Genomic DNA, 19,336 nt, shown 5'->3' with positions numbered 1-19,336 from the left:
TCCTCATAAACCACAAGGCCAATTTCATCCAAACTTCACAGGAATGTTCCTTTGGTGGTCACCTTTAAAAATTGTTCAAAGAATTTAATTCCATGCAGAACTCTGGTTGCCATGGCAACCGAAAGAAAAAACTTTATATATCTTCTTTTAAACAAGAGGGCCATGATGGCCCTGAGGTCGCTCACCTGTATATAGCCCCCCCCCCCAACCCGGGCCAATTTTTACCCAAGGGCTTTTATTTGTTTATTTGAACAGACTTGGTAGACACCCATAAGAAGTTGTTTCATGCTAAACATCTAAGTTCTAGCTCATTGGGTTTTTTAAAAGAAGATTTTTAAAGATTTTACTATACATATATAGTTAAAAACAATGACACCCCTGGGGCAGGGCCAGTTTTGACCCCCGGGCTTTTATTTGAACAAACTTTGTAGATATTTACTTAAAGATGTTTCATGCTTAATATCTAAACTCTAGCTATTTGGGTTTTTTCAAAGAAGATTTTTAAGTTTTTGCTATACACATATAAGGAAAATCAATGACCCCCCCCCCCGGGCGGGGCTAGTTTTGACCCCAGGGCTTTTATTTGAACAAACTTGGTAGACACTCATTAGAAGATGTTTCATGCTAAATATCTTAGCTCTAGCTCTTTGGGTTCTTTAAAAGAAGATTTTTTAAGTTTTTACTATGTGCATATAGGGAAAGTCTATGACCCCCTGGGGCGGGGTCAATTTTGACCCCAGGGCTTTTATTTGAACAAACTTGGTAGACATTCACTAGAAGATGTTTCATGCCAAATATCTAAGCTCTAGCTCTTATGGTTCTTTAAAAGAAGATTTTTTAAGTTTTTACTATATGCATATAGGGAAAATCAATGACCCCCCGGGGTGGGGCCAATTTTGACCACAGGGCTTTAATTTGAACAAACTTGGTAGACACTCACTAGAAGATGTTTCATGCTTAATATCTTAGCTCTAGCTCTTTGGGTTCTTTAAAAGAAGATTTTTAAGTTTTTACTATATGCATATAGGGAAAATCAATGACCCCCTGGGGCATGGCCAATTTTGACCCCAGGGCTTTTATTTGAACAAACTTGGTAGACACTCACTAGAAGATGTTTCATGCCAAATATCTAAGCTCTAGCTCTTAGGGTTGTTTAAAAGAAGATATTTAAAGATTTTTCTTTCGGTTGCCATGGCAACCAGAGTTCTGCATGGAATTAAATTCTTTGAACAATTTTTAAAGGTGACCACCAAAGGAACATTCCTGTGAAGTTTGGATGAAATTGGCTCAGTGGTTTATGAGGAGATGTCATTTAAAGCAAAAGTTTACGGACGGACGACGGACGGACGGACGGACGACGGACGGACGCCGGACGAAAAGCGATCACAAAAGCTCACCCTGTCACTTTGTGACAGGTGAGCTAAAAACCCTAAGAGCTAGAGCTTAGATATTAGGCATGAAACATCTTCTCGTGAGTGTCTATCAAGTTTGTTCAAATAATAGCCCTGGGGTCAAAATTGGCCCCGCCCCAGGGGGTCATTGATTTTCCCTATATGCATATAGTAAAAACTTAAAAAATCTTCTTTTAAAGATCCCAAAGAGCTAGAGCTAAGATATTTAGCATGAAACATGTTCTAATGGGTGTCTACCAAGTTTGTTAAAATAAAAGCCCTGGGGTCAAAATTGGCCCCGCCCCAGGGGGTCATTGATTTTCCCTATATGCATATAGTAAAATCTTAAAAAATCTTCTTTTAAAGAACTCAAAGAGCTAGAGCTAAGATATTTAGCATCAAACATGTTCTAATAGGTGTCTACCAAGTTTGTTCAAATAAAAGCCCTGGGGTCAAAATTGGCCCCGCCCCGGGGGTCATTGATTTTCCTTATATGTGTATAGCAAAAACTTAAAGAAATCTTCTTTGAAAAAACCCAAATAGCTAGAGTTTAGATATTAAGTATGAAACAACTTCTAGTGAGTGTCTACAAAGTTTGTTCAAATAAAAGCCCTGGGGTCAAAATTGGCCCCGCCCCGGGGGTCATTGATTTTCCTTATTTGTGTATAGCAAAAACTTAAAATCTTCTTTGAAAAAACCCAAATAGCTAGAGTTTAGATATTAAGCATGAAACATCTTCTGGTGAGTGTCAACAAAGTTTGTTCAAATAAAAGCCCTGGGGTCAAAACTGGCCCGGCCCCATGGGTGTCATTGTTTTTAACTATATGTATATAGTAAAACCTTAAAAAATCTTCTTTTAAAAAGCCCAATGAGCTAGAGCTTAGATGTTTAGCATGAAACATTTTCTAATGGGTGTCTACCAAGTTTGTTCCAATAAAAGCCCTGGGGTCAAAATTCGCCCCGCCCCAGGGGGGTCATTGATTTTCCCTATATGCATATAGTAAAAACTTAAAAAATCTTCTTTTAAAGAACTCAAAGAGGTAGAGCTAAGATATTTAGCATCAAACATGTTCTAATAGGTGTCTACCAAGTTTGTTCAAATAAAAGCGCTTGGGTCAAAATTGGCCCCGCCCCAGGGGTCATTGATTTTCCTTATATGTGTATAGCAAAAACTTAAAGAAATCTTCTTTGAAAGATCCCAAAGAGCTAGAGCTAAGATATTTAGCATGAAACATGTTCTAATGGGTGTCTACCAAGTATGTTAAAATAAAAGCCCTGGGGTCAAAATTGGCCCCGCCCCAGGGGGTCATTGATTTTCCTTATATGCATATAGTAAAATCTTAAAAAATCTTCTTTTAAAGAACTCAAAGAGCTAGAGCTAAGATATTTAGCATCAAACATGTTCAAATAGGTGTCTACCAAGTTTGTTCAAATAAAAGCCCTAGGGTCAAAATTGGCCCCGCCCCGGGGGTCATTGATTTTCCTTATATGTGTATAGCAAAAACATAAAGAAACCTTCTTTGAAAAAAACCCAAATAGCTAGAGTTTAGATATTAAGTATGAAACAACTTCTAGTGAGTGTCTACAAAGTTTGTTCAAATAAAAGACCTGGGGTCAAAATTGGCCCCGCCCCAGGGGTCATTGATTTTCCATATTTGTGTATAGCAAAAACTTAAAATCTTCTTTGAAAAAACCCAAATAGCTAGAGTTTAGATATTAACATGAAACATCTTCTAGTGAGTGTCTACAAAGTTTGTTCAAATAAAAGCCCTGGGGTCAAAACTGGCCCCGCCCCATGGGTGTCATTGTTTTTAACTATATGTATATAGTAAAAACTTAAAAAATCTTCTTTTTAAAAGCCCAATGAGCTAGAGCTTAGATGTTTAGCATGAAACATTTTCTAATGGGTGTCTACCAAGTTTGTTCCAATAAAAGCCCTGGGGTCAAAATTCGCCCCGCCCCAGGGGGTCATTGATTTTCCCTATATGCATATAATAAAAACTTATAAAATCTTCTTTTAAAGAACTCAAAGAGCTAGAGCTAAGATATTTAGCATCAAACATGTTCTAATAGGTGTCTACCAAGTTTGTTCAAATTAAAGCCCTTGGGTCAAAATTGGCCCCGCCCCGGGGGTCATTGATTTTCCTTATATGTGTATAGCAAAAACATAAAGAAACCTTCTTTGAAAAAACCCAAATAGCTAGAGTTTAGATATTAAGTATGAAACAACTTCTAGTGAGTGTCTACAAAGTTTGTTCAAATAAAAGACCTGGGGTCAAAATTGGCCCCGCCCCAGGGGTCATTGATTTTCCTTATTTGTGTATAGCAAATACTTAAAATCTTCTTTGAAAAAACCCAAATAGCTAGAGTTTAGATATTAAGAATGAAACATCTTCTAGTGAGTGTCTACAAAGTTTGTTCAAATAAAAGCCCTGGGGTCAAAACTGGCCCCGCCCCATGGGTGTCATTGTTTTTAACTACTAGTATATGTATATAGTAAAAACTTAAAAAATCTTCTTTTAAAAAGCCCAATGAGCTAGAGCTTAGATGTTTAGCATGAAACATTTTCTAATGGGTGTCTACCAAGTTTGTTCCAATAAAAGCCCTGGGGTCAAAATTCGCCCCGCCCCAGGGCGTCATTGATTTTCCCTATATGCATATAATAAAAACTTATAAAATCTTCTTTTAAAGAACTCAAAGAGCTAGAGCTAAGATATTTAGCATCAAACATGTTCTAATAGGTGTCTACCAAGTTTGTTCAAATTAAAGCCCTTGGGTCAAAATTGGCCCCGCCCCGGGGGTCATTGATTTTCCTTATATGTGTATAGCAAAAACTTAAAGAAATCTTCTTTGAAAAAACCCAAATAGCTAGAGTTTAGATATTAAGCATGAAACATCTTCTAGTGAGTGTCTACAAAGTTTGTTCAAATAAAAGCCCTGGGGTCAAAATTGGCCCCGCCCAGGGGGTCATTGATTTTTCTTAAATGTGTATAGCAAAAACTTAAAATCTTCTTTGAAAAAACCCAAATAGCTAGAGTTTAGATATTAAGCATGAAACATCTTCTAGTAAGTGTCTACAAAGTTTGTTCAAATAAAAGCCCTGGGGTCAAGACTGGCCCCGCCCCAGGGGTGTCATAGTTTTTAACTATATGTTTATAGTAAAAACTTCAAAAAAATCTTCTTTTAAAAAGCCCAATGAGCTAGAGCTTAGATGTTTAGCATGAAACATCTTCTTATGGGTGGGGCTATAGAAAGGTGAGCGACCTCAGGGCCATCATGGCCCTCTTGTTTTATTTTGTGTTCTGTTGCAGTTTCCAAAAAGATACTCATTGGCAATTTACCTGAACCATCTTTTGCTTCTGTTGCTGTTTTGAAATACGTACAGTAGCAGTAATTTGTATTTTGTATGGCAGTCAAATTACTACTTTGTTTACATTTTACTACATATTTGACAAATAATTTCACATTCAGCCTTACTTTCTTTTTGGTAAAAGCATCAAACATAATCTAAAACCATTATTTAAATGTTCTTATACTCTTACTTTCCCTTTGTAAAGTAGGAACAATGTATTTATTTCTGAGGCATAATTTGCCTTTAAAAATTCATGCAAAGCATTCTGAGCCTTTGACAGTGACCTCCAAATACCATTCCAAAATAATAATGTATTCATGTAGAGAATAATGATGCATGTTTCTAAGATCAAAAATGGTCATTATTCAGTCAAAATCCATGCCTTGGACTATGGACCTTGGACATTGACCTCCAATTATGATGAAAAAGCCATGTCTCAATCTTCAAGTGCAAACCCTAAGTGGCTTTGAAGATTAATGTTACATGTAAAACTTGAACAAGGATTTTTCTTTGTTCACAGAGTTATAAATATAATTCTGATAAACAACATGCAAGAGTTATTGACATTAGAAGTTGACCTCCTATTATAATGAAAAGATGTGTAAAGTGGTTGAAGAGACACGATGTTGGTAAAGGAAATGCACATTAAACTTTAACTTCCCGCCAGATGCCTAGGACAGCTCATGTTGATCTATATAATTATGTCTGATGCAAATAACCAGATCACTGTCTTAATTCTGGGGCAAAAAAAATATCTTTAGTCCCAGATTCAATCAAAGAACGGAATGCGCGGATTTTGTTTGGATCTCAAATTTTGTAATTTTGCCTGACAGTTATTTGAGCATCCGCGCAGTCTGATCAGGATCCATGCAGTTCGCTATCAGTTTCTCTACTTGTAATAGAGTTGGTAAGTGAACAGCATGGATCCTGATCAGACTGCGCGGATGCGCAGGCTGGTCTGGATCCATGCTGGTCGCAAACCCATTATGTTGGTTTTCTCGTGACGCAGATCATTTTTCTTGAGCCATTATCCCTGTTTTCAATAATTTTTATTTTAAGCAAAAAGCATAATAACAAAGACTCTGAGTAAGTTACATATAAACCTGAACAAATATAGGTAAGCTGCAAGTGATTAACCAAATTATTATGATTAAACTTATACACATTTTATTTTATGATATGTTATCTTCTACGACAGGGGATGAGATAAACATACTTCAATTAAGGTATGACCCACCTAATGCATTACCTCCACTTTGAAGAGTATTCAAATAGGCTAGAACTACTGTCAACTGCATTGAAATTGAGGGGGCATGGGTTCAAGTCCTAGAAGAGGCAACTTTTCTTTTTTTTTCTTTTTTTAACATTATTTATGTGTTTCTGGGATCACTCTTGGTAAGAAAGAAAGTATTTCTTTTTAATTGAAAAATTATATTCAGTATTTGTTTGTCTTAATTATGAAAAATTTATTATCAAATATGGTACCTGATATTTTCAAAGTCTAATAAAGTAAAAACTCGACGGTAAAAGTATTTTATATTTGACAGGCTCAACCAATATAATTTTTAAAAAAATTAGGCAAACTTTGAAAACAGCCCTTCATTTTGATAAATTTTAGCGATATTTTGAATAAGGCCCGCCAAGTAGGAAAATGGTCAAACAACTACCGTATTTAAAATGGGTGGGGTAGGGTAACATTTTCAGACATATTTATAACAATTTGAGTAGAAACAATAGTTTTGCTTGTGCCATTTGTTAGCTGAAAGCAATTATTCGTTTCTTAACAAGTTTCAATAGGAAAACATTTTTTTTATAATGATTATATTATAGATTATTTAGAAATTCTTATTTCTGAAAAAGAGCCCTTGTGATAGCCAAGTTTAAGCTAAGGAAAATCTCCAGAACTTGTAAACCATACGGTGAACTTCGTTTAAATTGTGCATACAGGTGTCCCGTTAGGTATATAACTGACCTTTGTTGTCAATTTTAAAGTGCCTATTAAGGGGCTCATACCTTAAAAATAACTTACATAAAACAAGAGGGCCATGATGGCCCTGAAATTGCTCACATATATATAGGCTCCCGGGGCGGGGCCAATTTTTACCCAAGGGAATTTATTTGAACAAACTTGGTAGACACCCTTTTGAAGACGTTTCATGATAAATATCTAAGCTCTAGCTCTAAGAAGATTTTTTAAGGTTTTACATATAGGGAAACCCACCTTCCCACCCCCCCTCCTCTGGGCGGGCCAATTTGCCCCCAGGGCTTTTATTTGAATAAACTTGGTAGACACTCACTAGAAGATAGTTCATGCTTAATATCTAAGATCTAGCTCTTTGGGTTTTTTAAAGAAGATTTTTTACGTTTTTACTATATACATATAAGGAAAATCAATGATCCCCGGGACGGGCCAATTTTAACCCAAGGGTCCTAATTTGAACAAAAATGGTTGACACCCATTAGAAGATGTTTCATGCTAAATATCTTAGCTCTAGCTCTAAGGGTTTTTTAAAAGAAGATTTTTTAAGTTTTTACTATATACATAAAGGGAAAAACAATGACCCCCTGGGACAGGGCCAAATTTGCCCCAAGGGCTTTTATTTGAACAAACAAAATAGACATCCACTAGAAGATGTTTCATGCTTAATATCTAAGATCTAGCATATTTGGGTTTTTAAAAAGATTTTTTAAGTTTTTACTATATACATATAAGGAAAATCAATGATCCCGGGGCGGGGCCAATTTTGACCCCAGGGCTTTTACTTGAACAAACTTGGTAGACACCCACTAGAAGATGTTTACTGCTTAATATCTAAGCTCAAGCTATTTTGGCTTTTTAAAAGAAGATTTTTTATTTTTTTACTATATACAAATAAGGAAAATCAATGACCTCCCGGGGCAAGGCCAAATTTGACCCAAGGGCATTTATTTGAACAAACTTGGTAGACACTGACTAGATGATGTTTCATGCCAAATATTTAAGCTCTAGCTCTTTCGGTTTTCTAAAAGAAGATATTTAAGTTTTTCTTTCGGTTGTCATGGCAACCAGAGTTCTGCCTAGAATTAAATTCTTTGAACAATTTTTAAAGATGACTACCAAAGGAACATTCCTGTGAAGTTTGGATGAAATTGGCTAAGCGATTTATGAGGAGATGTTGTTTAAAGTAAAAGTTTACGCCGGGTGATCTAACAGGAGAGTAATAATGTGGCTACTCTATTGTTCTTTTTAGCCACAAAAAAGAAAATAGCCACATAAAAGCAATACGGAATGAACGACATCATAGAGAAAACAAGAGGGCCATGATGGCCCTGAGGTCGCTCACCTGTATATAGGCCCCGGGAGCGGGGCCAGTTAAAACCCCAGGGCTTTTATTTGAACAAACTTGGAAGACACCAATTAGAAGATGTTTCATCATGTTGAGTTTTTACTACACACATATAATGAAAAACAATGACATTCTGCCCCACTCCCCCCCCCCCCGGGAGGGCCAATTTTAACCCAAGGGCTTTTCTTTGAACAAACTTGGTAGACACCCGTAAGAAGATCTTTCATGCTAAACATCTAAGCTCTAGCTCATTGGGTTTTTTAAATGAAATTTTTAAGTTTTTACTATACACATAGTTAAAAACAATGACACCCCTGGGGCGGGGCCAGTTTTGACCCAGGGCTTTTATTTGAAAAAACTTTGTAGACACTTACTAGAAGATGTTTCATGCTTAATATCTAAACTCTAGCTATTTGGGTTTTTTCAAAGAAGATTTTTTAAGTTTTTGCTATACACATAAAAGGAAAATCAACGACCCCTGGGGTGGGGCCAATTTTGACCCCAGGGCTTATATTTGAGCAAACTTTGTAGACACTCACTAGAAGATGTTTCATGCTTAATATTTAAACTCTAGCTATTTGGGTTTTTTCATAGAAGATTTTTAAGTTTTTGCTATACACATATAAGGAAAATCAATGACCCTCGGGGCGTGGCCAATTTTGACACCAGGGCTTTTATTTGAACAAACTTTGTAGACGCTCACTAGAAGATGTTTCATGCTTAATATCTAAACTCTAGCTATTTGGGTTTTTTGAAAGAAGATTTTAAAGTTTTTGCTATACACATATAAGGAAAATCAATGACCCTCGGGGCGGGGCAAATTTTGACCCAAGGGCTTTTATTTGAACAAACTTGGTAGACACCCATAAGAACATGTTTCATGCTAAATATCTTAGCTCTAGCTCTTTGAGTTTTTTAAAAGAAGATTTTTTAAGTTTTTACTATATGCATATAGGGAAAATCAATGACCCCCTGGGGCGGGGCCAATTTTGACCCCAGGGCTTTTATTTGAACAAACTTGGTAGACACTTTCTAGAAGATGTTTCATGCTAAATATCTTAGCTCTAGCTTTTTTGGTTCTTTAAAAGAAGATTTTTTAAGTTTTTACTATATGCATAAAGGGAAAATCAATGACCCCCTGGGGCGGGGCCAATTTTGACCCTAGGGCTTTCATTTGAACAAACTTGGTAGATACTCACTAGAAGATGTTTCATGCCAAATATCTAAGCTCTAGCTCTTTGGGTTCTTTAAAAGAAGATATTTAAAGCTTTTTCTTTCGGTTGCCATGGCAACCAGAGTTCTGCACGGAATTAAATTCTTTGAACAATTTTTAAAGGTGACCACCAAAGGAACATTCCTGTGAAGTTTGGATGAAATTGGCTTAGTGGTTTATGAGGAGATGTCATTTAAAGCAAAAGTTTACGGACGGACGATGGACGGACGGACGCCGGACGAAAAGCGATCACAAAAGCTCACCCGGTCACTTTGTGACAGATGAGCTAAAAAGTTACCTATTGTCCCTCTAGCCACATAATTACTGTCCTTTGAGTGCGGACGGACAGATGGACAAAACGGCGACTATATGCTCACCCTTCGGGGAGCATAATAAGAATAAATAAACCAATGTATGAGCATCTGAATATAATTTTTTATCATTATCACTTTCCCTATTGTCACAAAAAGTAAACCCCAGGAAAAAATGTAGCCTATCATCGAGCATGCTCTATGTTTATCCTCGAGGGAAGCGCGGTAAATGGAGTGCAAGTAACTAATACCTGCACTCCAGTTACCACACTGAGCATGTATGGGTATACAATTAACCTCTGACACATTGTCAATAGAAATGTCTCCAAACTATGATACAATTTATGGGTATACGATTTAACTCCGACACATTTTCAATAGAAAGGTCTCCAAACTAGGATACAACTACATGTTATTATACACTTCATACCCACTTATTGCTACATTAGTACACTTTTCTGTACAAAAGATAACTTAATTAAAAGTTACCATAATAACCATGTATGTTTATAGAATATAATAAACACTTAATCAAGTGATGGCAATCTCCTGGAATAACTGTTGGTGTATAATGCAGGTGATTACCATAACATTTCAGCAACAGGTATGACTGTCAGAGTATCATCTACATTTCCTTATTGCTAATAATAACACTGTCACATTATCTCCCACTGAACCGTAACACTGCCTCATTAGCTAGTTTATTGCATGCAGTCTCATATCTATTATTTCTTGTTTTATTTTCTTCTGTTTCTTTAGAACTAGAGCCATCATTCTGAAGAAAAAAAAATAAGTTAACAATGATTACCATAAAAACATTCTCTAGTACATGTATATAATTATTTCTTAGTGTGACCTTGAACTTTGACATTAAAGGGACTTCACGAGGAGTTTTTGACATGACTGGACAGGTGATAATTTTCCAAGATTAATGTTCCATTTGATGTAGTACTAGACAAAGAAGAAATGTGCAAAATTTCAGACTATTCCCTCACTCCATCTTTCCAGAATAATTATTTTAATTATGAAAAATGATCCAAAACTGAAAAACTTTGCAAACAGTTTTCACTCAAATCAGGCTAAGAATCGCAAATTATATCTATTTATTATATTAATGATTTTTAATTTTTGTCTGGGTATATTTCTAAATTAACTTTGCATATCTTTCAGTTTTAAATGCCTCAGCTGATCTATGTAAGAAATTCATTAATGGCCGACCCGTGGAGTTTGCTTTAAAACCTGGTGACTATAGGTGTCACAAATGTCTAAATGTGCTACACATTTTGGCAAAATTATTTTAAAATCTATCCATGACTAACAAATTAATGACCCAGACAAGTACAGGAAAGTACAAGGGCCTCATTTTAATGTTATATAACATTTGAATCAGCAAATATCTGATATCCAAAATCTCTATATTCAGCAATCAAAATTCAAAGAACAAGACCATAATGTTATAATATTGCTTGTCAAGGGCTATAACTGCTTCAGATAACAGGACCCTCCTTACTGGCAACATACATATAAGGGTATAAAGCTATATCTAAAGAAATATCTAAAGGAATTTTATAAAATAAAACATTTAAATTATGCTGATGGCTGATTCTGAAAAAAGACATAGATTATGTCTGATATTTAACAAATATGAATATTGTATGCAAACAGAATAAAATTTCAGGGGACAAAATATAATTCTATCTTCTTAAAATGGGTTATTTGTACAAGCAACATTCGCTCTTAAGGGTATATACAGGCATATTTCTTCCATACAGGTATTTTTGAAGTATTCTTTTTCAAAATTCAAACATTAATTTTGTAAACAATAGGCATATAACTTTATACACTTTAAATCACTATCAAATAAGTCGCCTCTTACAGTCACACAGGGATAAACAGTGGCTGCAATTCTAATGCCTCAACCCTTTAAGGCATACTTTCAGCCAAAGGGGAAGTCGTAAATAAAAATTAACTTCCTAATACTTACTTGTAATATTTTATTTGTAAAATTAATGCTGTCAGCCGGTTCAAAACATTTCCACAGTCCATCGCAAGCTATTATCACATATCTGTTGAGAATATATTAAATAATAAACATTCCAATTAAATCTATCTAAACGTAATTCAAAATGATAAAATCTGTTTAAATGAATAGAAAGCATAACTCATACAATTTTGTAGTTTTTTTCTCCATTTCTTTTTAAGAGTTTGGCATCAGAAACTGGTGATTGCAAGTACTATACTTGGAATATGTGTCAGTACTAACCAGTTTTTCGTAAAGTTACTGTCAAATTCTCTACATAAATGATTTGAAATAGCAGCATTACTTAGAATTACCGGAGCTGTGTTTGTAAGAACAAGTGTGCAAAATTTAAACCAAAGTAGTTTTGGAGGTACCAACTTGCAAACAAAAACTTAACCAAAGTGTAATGGTGATACTAACACCAGGGTGAGTACAATAGCTCTCAGCCTCTCCCAATTCTCTATATAGTCTAGCTAAAAATTTGAGCCGCGTCATGACAAAACCAACATAATGGGTTTGGGACCAGATGCTGTTCGCTTACAAACCCTATTGCAAGTAGAGAAACTGGTAGCGAACAGCGTGGATCCTGATCAGACTGTGCGGATGCGCAGGCTGGTCTGGATCCATGCTGGTCGCAAACCCATAATGTATGTTTTGTCGTGACGCGGCTCAAATGGTGGTGCTTAATGCGTAACCTAAAGATTGCTGACTGATTGGGTTCAAACCACGTCAAGGGCAAGCTGTTGTTTCCGTGAGCATGAAACTTTACACTCATTGCTTAGTACTGGTTGGTACCAGGAACGAATTCGAGAGTGTTTCAATGTGCTTATGGCTTCCAACACAATCAAACTATAATAAATTTGTATAAACTTAAAAGGTAAACCAATAAAAAACTTGACATTGTTAAAATCTGAGCACATATAGAAAGTGGTAAACCATGATCACAATGTGTTTTATACCTGTCATTATCAGTTATAGTGCATTTCTTCACATCAGGTGTACAGGTTACACCTAGTTTTTTATACTGACCATCCCCTATTGACCTAGATACTTCCAGTACACCCATTACACGACCATCCCTGCAATAACCAGATAACACTTAGTACAATGAATGAAAAGTTAAACAAGATAACACTTTTTATACAAGAAATATATTTCTTAGTACAATCACTAATTATGTTTATTTCTATGACTTACTGAACACACAGTCTTAACCATGTAGCGAAAGTATCTAACTACAAAGATATCATCCATGGTCAAACTTTTGTTAAAGAAAATAATTTCAAACGAATAAAAAATCCAAACTTTAAGCACATAGCATTCTAGATACTTTCCTAAACAAGATAACCACATATGGTGTTGTCTGTTATTAAAGATATAGTATGCTCATGCTCGAGTTAAATATCTTAATCACAGAGTTAAATATCTTAATCACAGAAGTAAATTGAAATCTATGAAATTCTTACTGAATACTGTAAAATCATCATTATTCGTGGGGCATGAATTTTCGTGGTTTTCGTGGGTAGGTCAATCCACAAATTTAAGATCCGACGAAATTTTATCCCAACAAATACTTCTTGCCATGTATCTATTCTATATATCACAAACATGCATCAACACTTTTCCGTCGATTTTTGTGTCATGAACGCCCAGAGGCAAGGATTAAATTTATTGATGAGCGCTGTGTGATACGTAAAGATGTGTACATGCCGTAAGTAAAATGTGCGGCGATTAAGTTTTAGATTACTTTGCATTAGGTTATTTATTTTATTTTTTTACAAGAAATTGAAAATCCACGAAATTTAAGAACCCACAAAAATGCCCGTTTTGATAAAACCACAGAAGTTCATGTCCACGAATATAAGTGAATTCACAGTATATCAAATTCAAATAATAAAACAAATAAACTATGTATTGGAAGCTGCATTCCCTGTTACAGGTCAAGTAAAGTTGTTCCTTTCTTAAAAAATGCCAGTTTTTTTAATGACACTATATGTGTATTCATATTGTGACCACCTATAGTAAACGAAACATATCTACTTTGTGTGAAGTCAAAACGGGTTTATTTTATATTTATAAAGAAGCTGTGAAGCAATTATCAAAATTTTCAAATATCAAACTTGAGCATAGTATATCTTTAAAGGCAATGATTATAATTTTAACAAAAAAAAATCTTGTTTAAAAGGGACAAAACTCTAAAAATATAGCTTAATTATTGCTAGATTAATGCCCCTTGTCTTACAATGATAAACAAGTATTCCAAATTTCATGTTGATACTCACCAAAATATTTGAATAATGGGCTACATTATTGTTTTTGAATGTCAACAAAGATGAAGCAGCAATCAAAACAGCTCCATTTTTTCTTCAGTACAGACAAGCTACAAATCGATGAGAAAATTTGAATAAAAAAAGACAATGCCTTACTTGACATGACCCCCTTGTTTTTGTATTCTCATTCTCTCGTCGTACAGTGAGGGATTGTGGGGAACACTGAGAGGTACAGGAACACATGTCTTAGTGTCTTCTTTGTAACGACATAACACTGCCTGAAATTACATCACAATATTATCTACTGTTTACGAAAGACTCTTCATAATTGATAAATCATTTGTATATCAGTGATATTTATACTAATAATATGAAAGTAGGCAAAGCCTATGAACGAAGAAGTCGGATTAAAAAAAAATTGTTCATTTTTATTTTACAATTTTCGTTTGGTGCCATTCGGTATTTCGAGCAACGCTCTCATTTTCAACCTGAACACTGACAATTACTCTTAAACCTAAAAGTTGTGATTGTTCTGTTATCGGAATACCCCGGCAATTATCATCAAGTTACATTGAAAATGGCGGTACCCGACTAGAACTGACACTGAAAATTTCATTAATAGTTACAAATTCTATATATATATTTTTTTTTATTTGTTTTATGTCCTTTTAAATATACATGTGTAGTCAAAAGCCGGGCAAGCAATTACTTTGACTTCCCAGTATTACTAATTAGGTATTTTTATCTTTATTATCTAAATCAATCATAAGTCATATCATAAAATGATCACTTACAGAAAAAATTTCAAATGACAAAGTAAGTGCAAAAACTACAAAATTAAATAAAACAGTAAAATAATCAGTCATTAAATGCTGATTGATATAATGAACATCTAAAAACTTTTGAATGTTTCTTTCACAATGATTTACCCTATAGATGTATTTTGTGTCTGAATTTATGCCTTTTAAATGTCATATAATATACATTGTAAGTTATAAAACTATGAGTAAATGGCTTGAACTGCAAAGTTAATAGAGGTGTTTTATACCTGACTAAAACAGGAGCTTTCAATAAAGATAAGTAAAACTGTTAAAAATCACATTTTTTGGAATATGCTACAATTATGAAAATTCATATGTAAGATTATAGTAAGAATTAGGAAGAAGAATACCTATAAAAGTTAAGAATGATCCACAAAGTGAAAAACCACCACTGTAAGCTTGTTAGATAGCATTCTCTAAAGAAAGAAGACAAAGTCCCACACAGAAATTTGAACCCACATTGGTGAGGGGCAAGTGGTTTAAAATGAACAACCTTAACCATTCAGCAATGGATTCCCCTAAAATTCACTGACTTCATACCAGAGATCCATAATAAGTACAAATACAAAAATATCAAGTCAGTAAATGAACAGTTTTTTAGGAAACAGCAATTGTGATTGAAGGAAAGAAATAAAGATATGAGCCGCGTCACGACAAAACCAACATAATGGGTTTGTGACCAACATGGATCCAGACCAGCCTGTGCATCCGGGCAGTCTGATCAGGATCCATGCTGTTCGCTTACAAACCCTATAGCAAGTAGAGAATCTGATAGCGAACAGTATGGATCCTGATGAGATTGCGCGGATGCGCAGGCTGGTCTGCATCCATGCTGGTCGCAAATGCACTATGTTGGTTTTGTCATGACACAGCTCATATATGCTTCACAGAAAAAATTACCAGGAATATGATAAATAAATGTTATTGAAAGTTTTGACTGCTGTCAGCAACAGGTATTACCCACATGACCAGTGCAGACTAAAATTAAATTTTCCCGTATATTAATGTATGGTGTTGTTGAGATTAAAAGATGGACAAATCTATAAAAGATATTTGTGTTGATGATGGTTAATGGTACCTGGCTGTCACCAATATTGGCAATATACATGGTTTCATTAATGAGAAGAACCAATATAGCTGTGGTACCATCCTTCCATACTGGCTTTCTGTAATCGAAAATATTATTTAAGACTAAAATTTCATACAATATAGATCGTTATATATACAGGTTCATTTGTAAATGTCTTATGATAAAACTTTTTTTTTCACACTAATATTTCATTATTATCCTCAGCTATTGGATATATAGGGGTCCATAAAATATGATAAATCATCAACGATAAGTTTGTTAGTCATGACATTATGTTTATTACAATGATGTCAATTTAGCATACACTAAATTATACATGTAATAATGTTTGTTTTTTAATTTTGCCTTTTAAAAGTCTGTGGTAACATTATAGTGTGGACAGGTAGAATTTTGTACATCAGTACCCAATGTTTATAAATGCTTCTGAAACTTAACAAGAGGTCAAAGTGTATAAAGCTATATATCTGATGCCTGATGATAATAAAATAAGTGTTTGATTTTTAAAATAGTAAAATCCCAAAATACCTGTATGAAAAAAAATAATTTTATACTTCCTTTAGAGCAAATGTTCATTGCACTAAATGATTAAAATCTTACTTTAAATAATAGAATAATATTTTTTGTTCTGGAACATCCTGTTCTGTTAATGTACAATATTCATGTGTGTTGAAAAAACAGAGACATTCTATGCTTCGATTCTTTCAAGAATCTATCACAGGATTATGGAAACAACATCATTTTACCATTTAAAATTGATTAAAAAAATAATATTACATTTGGTATAGCTTTATACCTTTAAACTTTCTCCTTTCATTCTGTCTCTATGGAAAAATTGGCAAGCAAGGAACGAATAATGAAAACAAATTTATTTTCACTGCACATTGACAAGTAGTGAAAAGTCATTTTTGATGCAAATGATACATGGATACTCCTCGGATTTTTTCATTTTACACAAAGAAGAATAAAATAACGGTGTTAAACTGCCAATAAACAACGATTAGGGACTTCATGATTGTGCATGTATATGCAGCTAATTTCAAAACTCCAAACCGGTGTTAAATAGCCAAAAAACACCGCTGGAAGTGATAATATTTCCTAACTTGCACGGCAAGCATTGAGTATTCAGTTCACTTACGATTTTGTTGCTTGTTTCAGGAAATCCTCATCTGTCTTTTTGAACGCATCAATAAAAGCTTTCCTTATCTCCTTCTCCACTACTGTTATATCACCTGTCAAATGTAATGATCATTTATTATAGTCAACAAAAATGAATTCCAAAATAAATAAATCGATTCCACTTCAATAACTGTTTGCTTCAAGGGCTAATTCATTTTATTTGTTAACTGTATCCTTACTGAAACTGTTAGTCTTTACCACCTGTATAAAAACTGAACTTAGATAACTAACATTTAAATTATCCCTAAAATTGATAATGGACATATTAAACAACCGTATACAAAATGTACATTTAAGCCGTGTCACGACAAAACCAACATTATGGCTTTGCGACCAGCATGGATCCAGACCAGCCAGCGCATCCGCGCAGTCTGATCAGGATCCATGCTGTTCGTTTACCAACCCTAACTGATAGCGAACAACATGGATCCTGATCAGACTGTGCGGATGCGCAGGCTGGTCTGGATCCATGCTGGTCGCAAACGCATTACGTTGGTTTTGTCGTGACGCGGCTCATTTAAGTTCAAATTTACTGTAGAACAATGCCATAATTCGTTACATTAGTGCAATAACTCTAATTAACTCTGATTAAATTTAGAGGGACTTATTATTTCATTAGGTGACGCATTGTGTATGTTTAAAGTACAAAAGATATTATGAAAATATCTCATTGTTGAAGGATTACCCTTAGGAAATTTATCTCGGAGATTTTTATGCAAATTCTCTGATGCAAACCTCGAAGCTCTGACTCCTCCATGTCCGTCAAACACTCCATACAGGGACACTCTGTAACTGTAAATCATAGAAGAAAAAACAACTAGTAATTTGACAGAAAATTGGTATGCAGTAATGTGACAATTTTAACCTTTAAATATGGTTGTGTAAATAGGTATTATACTTCTATTAGTAACAATATGGATTAAAAAGAAAATAAAGAAATATATCAATCTGGCAGTGACGTTTGGCAAAGTGAAGTTTTTCTTCTTTTTTGGGGGATTTTTTTTTTTAAATACTAAAATTATTTTCTTATTCACTTTAAAAAAAAATTGTTTTAAAGAAAGGTTCTATAGGTATTAAGTATATATAATTTAAGATCACCTTATTTCAGAGATAGATTTAGCTGTGAACTTACATGATGTATATTTGGTACAAATCATAATAATAACCCTGTAATTACACTGGCTGTAAATTTGGCATAAAAACTGTAATACCCTGTACTTTAAATGAGGAGGTGGGATGGATCTGGCATATATTGTGTAAAATCCTTTGGAAAACATCATTATTATAATACCCCTGCTCTTATATTAGACTGTAGATCTGGTATATAAAACATTATGTAAAAATTTGTTTTTTATAGTATATAAATTTGGTTTATAACAAGCCAAAACTTACATAGAAGAATGTAGATTAGGTATTTCTGATGTAAAATCTTGCATGATAAGATGGGCGTCTTGCATATCCTCTCTCTCTCCTTGCCTCTCCACAATATAGCTGTCTATTTCATACACTATTCCTACATAAACAAGACACAAGATGGTGGTAACATGGTTCAGATTAAGTAAACAATATTCTGAACAATAAATCAAAATAAGTTGTAGTAACTTTCAAAGGCTTTGTATTTTGCTATGAGCAGCATTATGGAAAATTAATAATATTTTTGCACTGCAAGTAGCTAAAAATACATGGCCTCATAGAGCTACCACATCAGAATTATCCTATTATTATATACCTATTTGTTTTAAGACAAAAAGAGTTTCAATATACTTTACCTCTATTAGTTATTTTAGTGGCAAGGGTAAACAAATGCAAACACACACATTATTTTAGTGACAGATAAATACAAATTTTTTTGCAAAGAGGCCACACCTTCAATAGATTTCGTTCTCATTTCCAAATCAGCTAAGATGTGAACCAACATGAAAAATAGTCTGGCATTTCATACTTCATGTTTCTGTTTCCCCTGTTCTTACTTTTGTCAGTAACTACAAGTTGACTATTATGAGTTTTCAATGAATAGTTGCAAAAATAATATACTTTATGGCTATGTGCAAAAATAATATACTTTATGGCTATGTGCATAGGGCTCCACTTCAGACCCAAAACTGTGCGAGAAAAAAAACAACATTGTAGGGTACGAGACAAAATATGCTATTTTGATAGCTCCTCTCAGTGCCAGTGAATTTCTTTATTAAACAAACAGTGCATAAATGCATAAATGTAACTAAGGGACAACCTTGTCTTTGACAAAAATAATATCTACATTTTACAGTGCTAGCCTACCTAGCTTTTGTTTCTTATGTAAATCTTTATTGGTATTTTCTTCTTCCAGTTTAATGTTTCCCCTTTCCTGCTGCACATAAATTTTG

The 19,336-nt window shown here is 34.3% G+C and overlaps 1 protein-coding gene across 1 annotated transcript; it reads right to left on the bottom strand.

The window, feature by feature from the left end:
* Window positions 1-9,697: 9,697 nt before the first annotated feature.
* On the bottom strand, window positions 9,698-19,329 carry LOC132714741 (integrin-linked kinase-associated serine/threonine phosphatase 2C-like; the record flags this gene model as incomplete). Its single annotated transcript, XM_060697659.1, is given in 10 exon segments — window positions 9,698-10,262; window positions 10,264-10,368; window positions 11,578-11,659; window positions 12,573-12,692; window positions 14,040-14,161; window positions 15,783-15,870; window positions 16,930-17,023; window positions 17,656-17,762; window positions 18,363-18,483; window positions 19,251-19,329. Coding segments are annotated over 10 exon segments (966 nt in total), but the record flags the coding sequence as incomplete, so codon positions are not given.
* Window positions 19,330-19,336: the final 7 nt, after the last annotated feature.

This window comes from Ruditapes philippinarum, unplaced genomic scaffold (genome assembly GCF_026571515.1).
Source record: "Ruditapes philippinarum isolate M1 unplaced genomic scaffold, ASM2657151v2 ctg14762_1_1_1_1, whole genome shotgun sequence".
In the NCBI taxonomy this organism is placed as follows: domain Eukaryota; kingdom Metazoa; phylum Mollusca; class Bivalvia; order Venerida; family Veneridae; genus Ruditapes; species Ruditapes philippinarum.
This window is presented reverse-complemented; position numbering and strand designations above follow the sequence as displayed.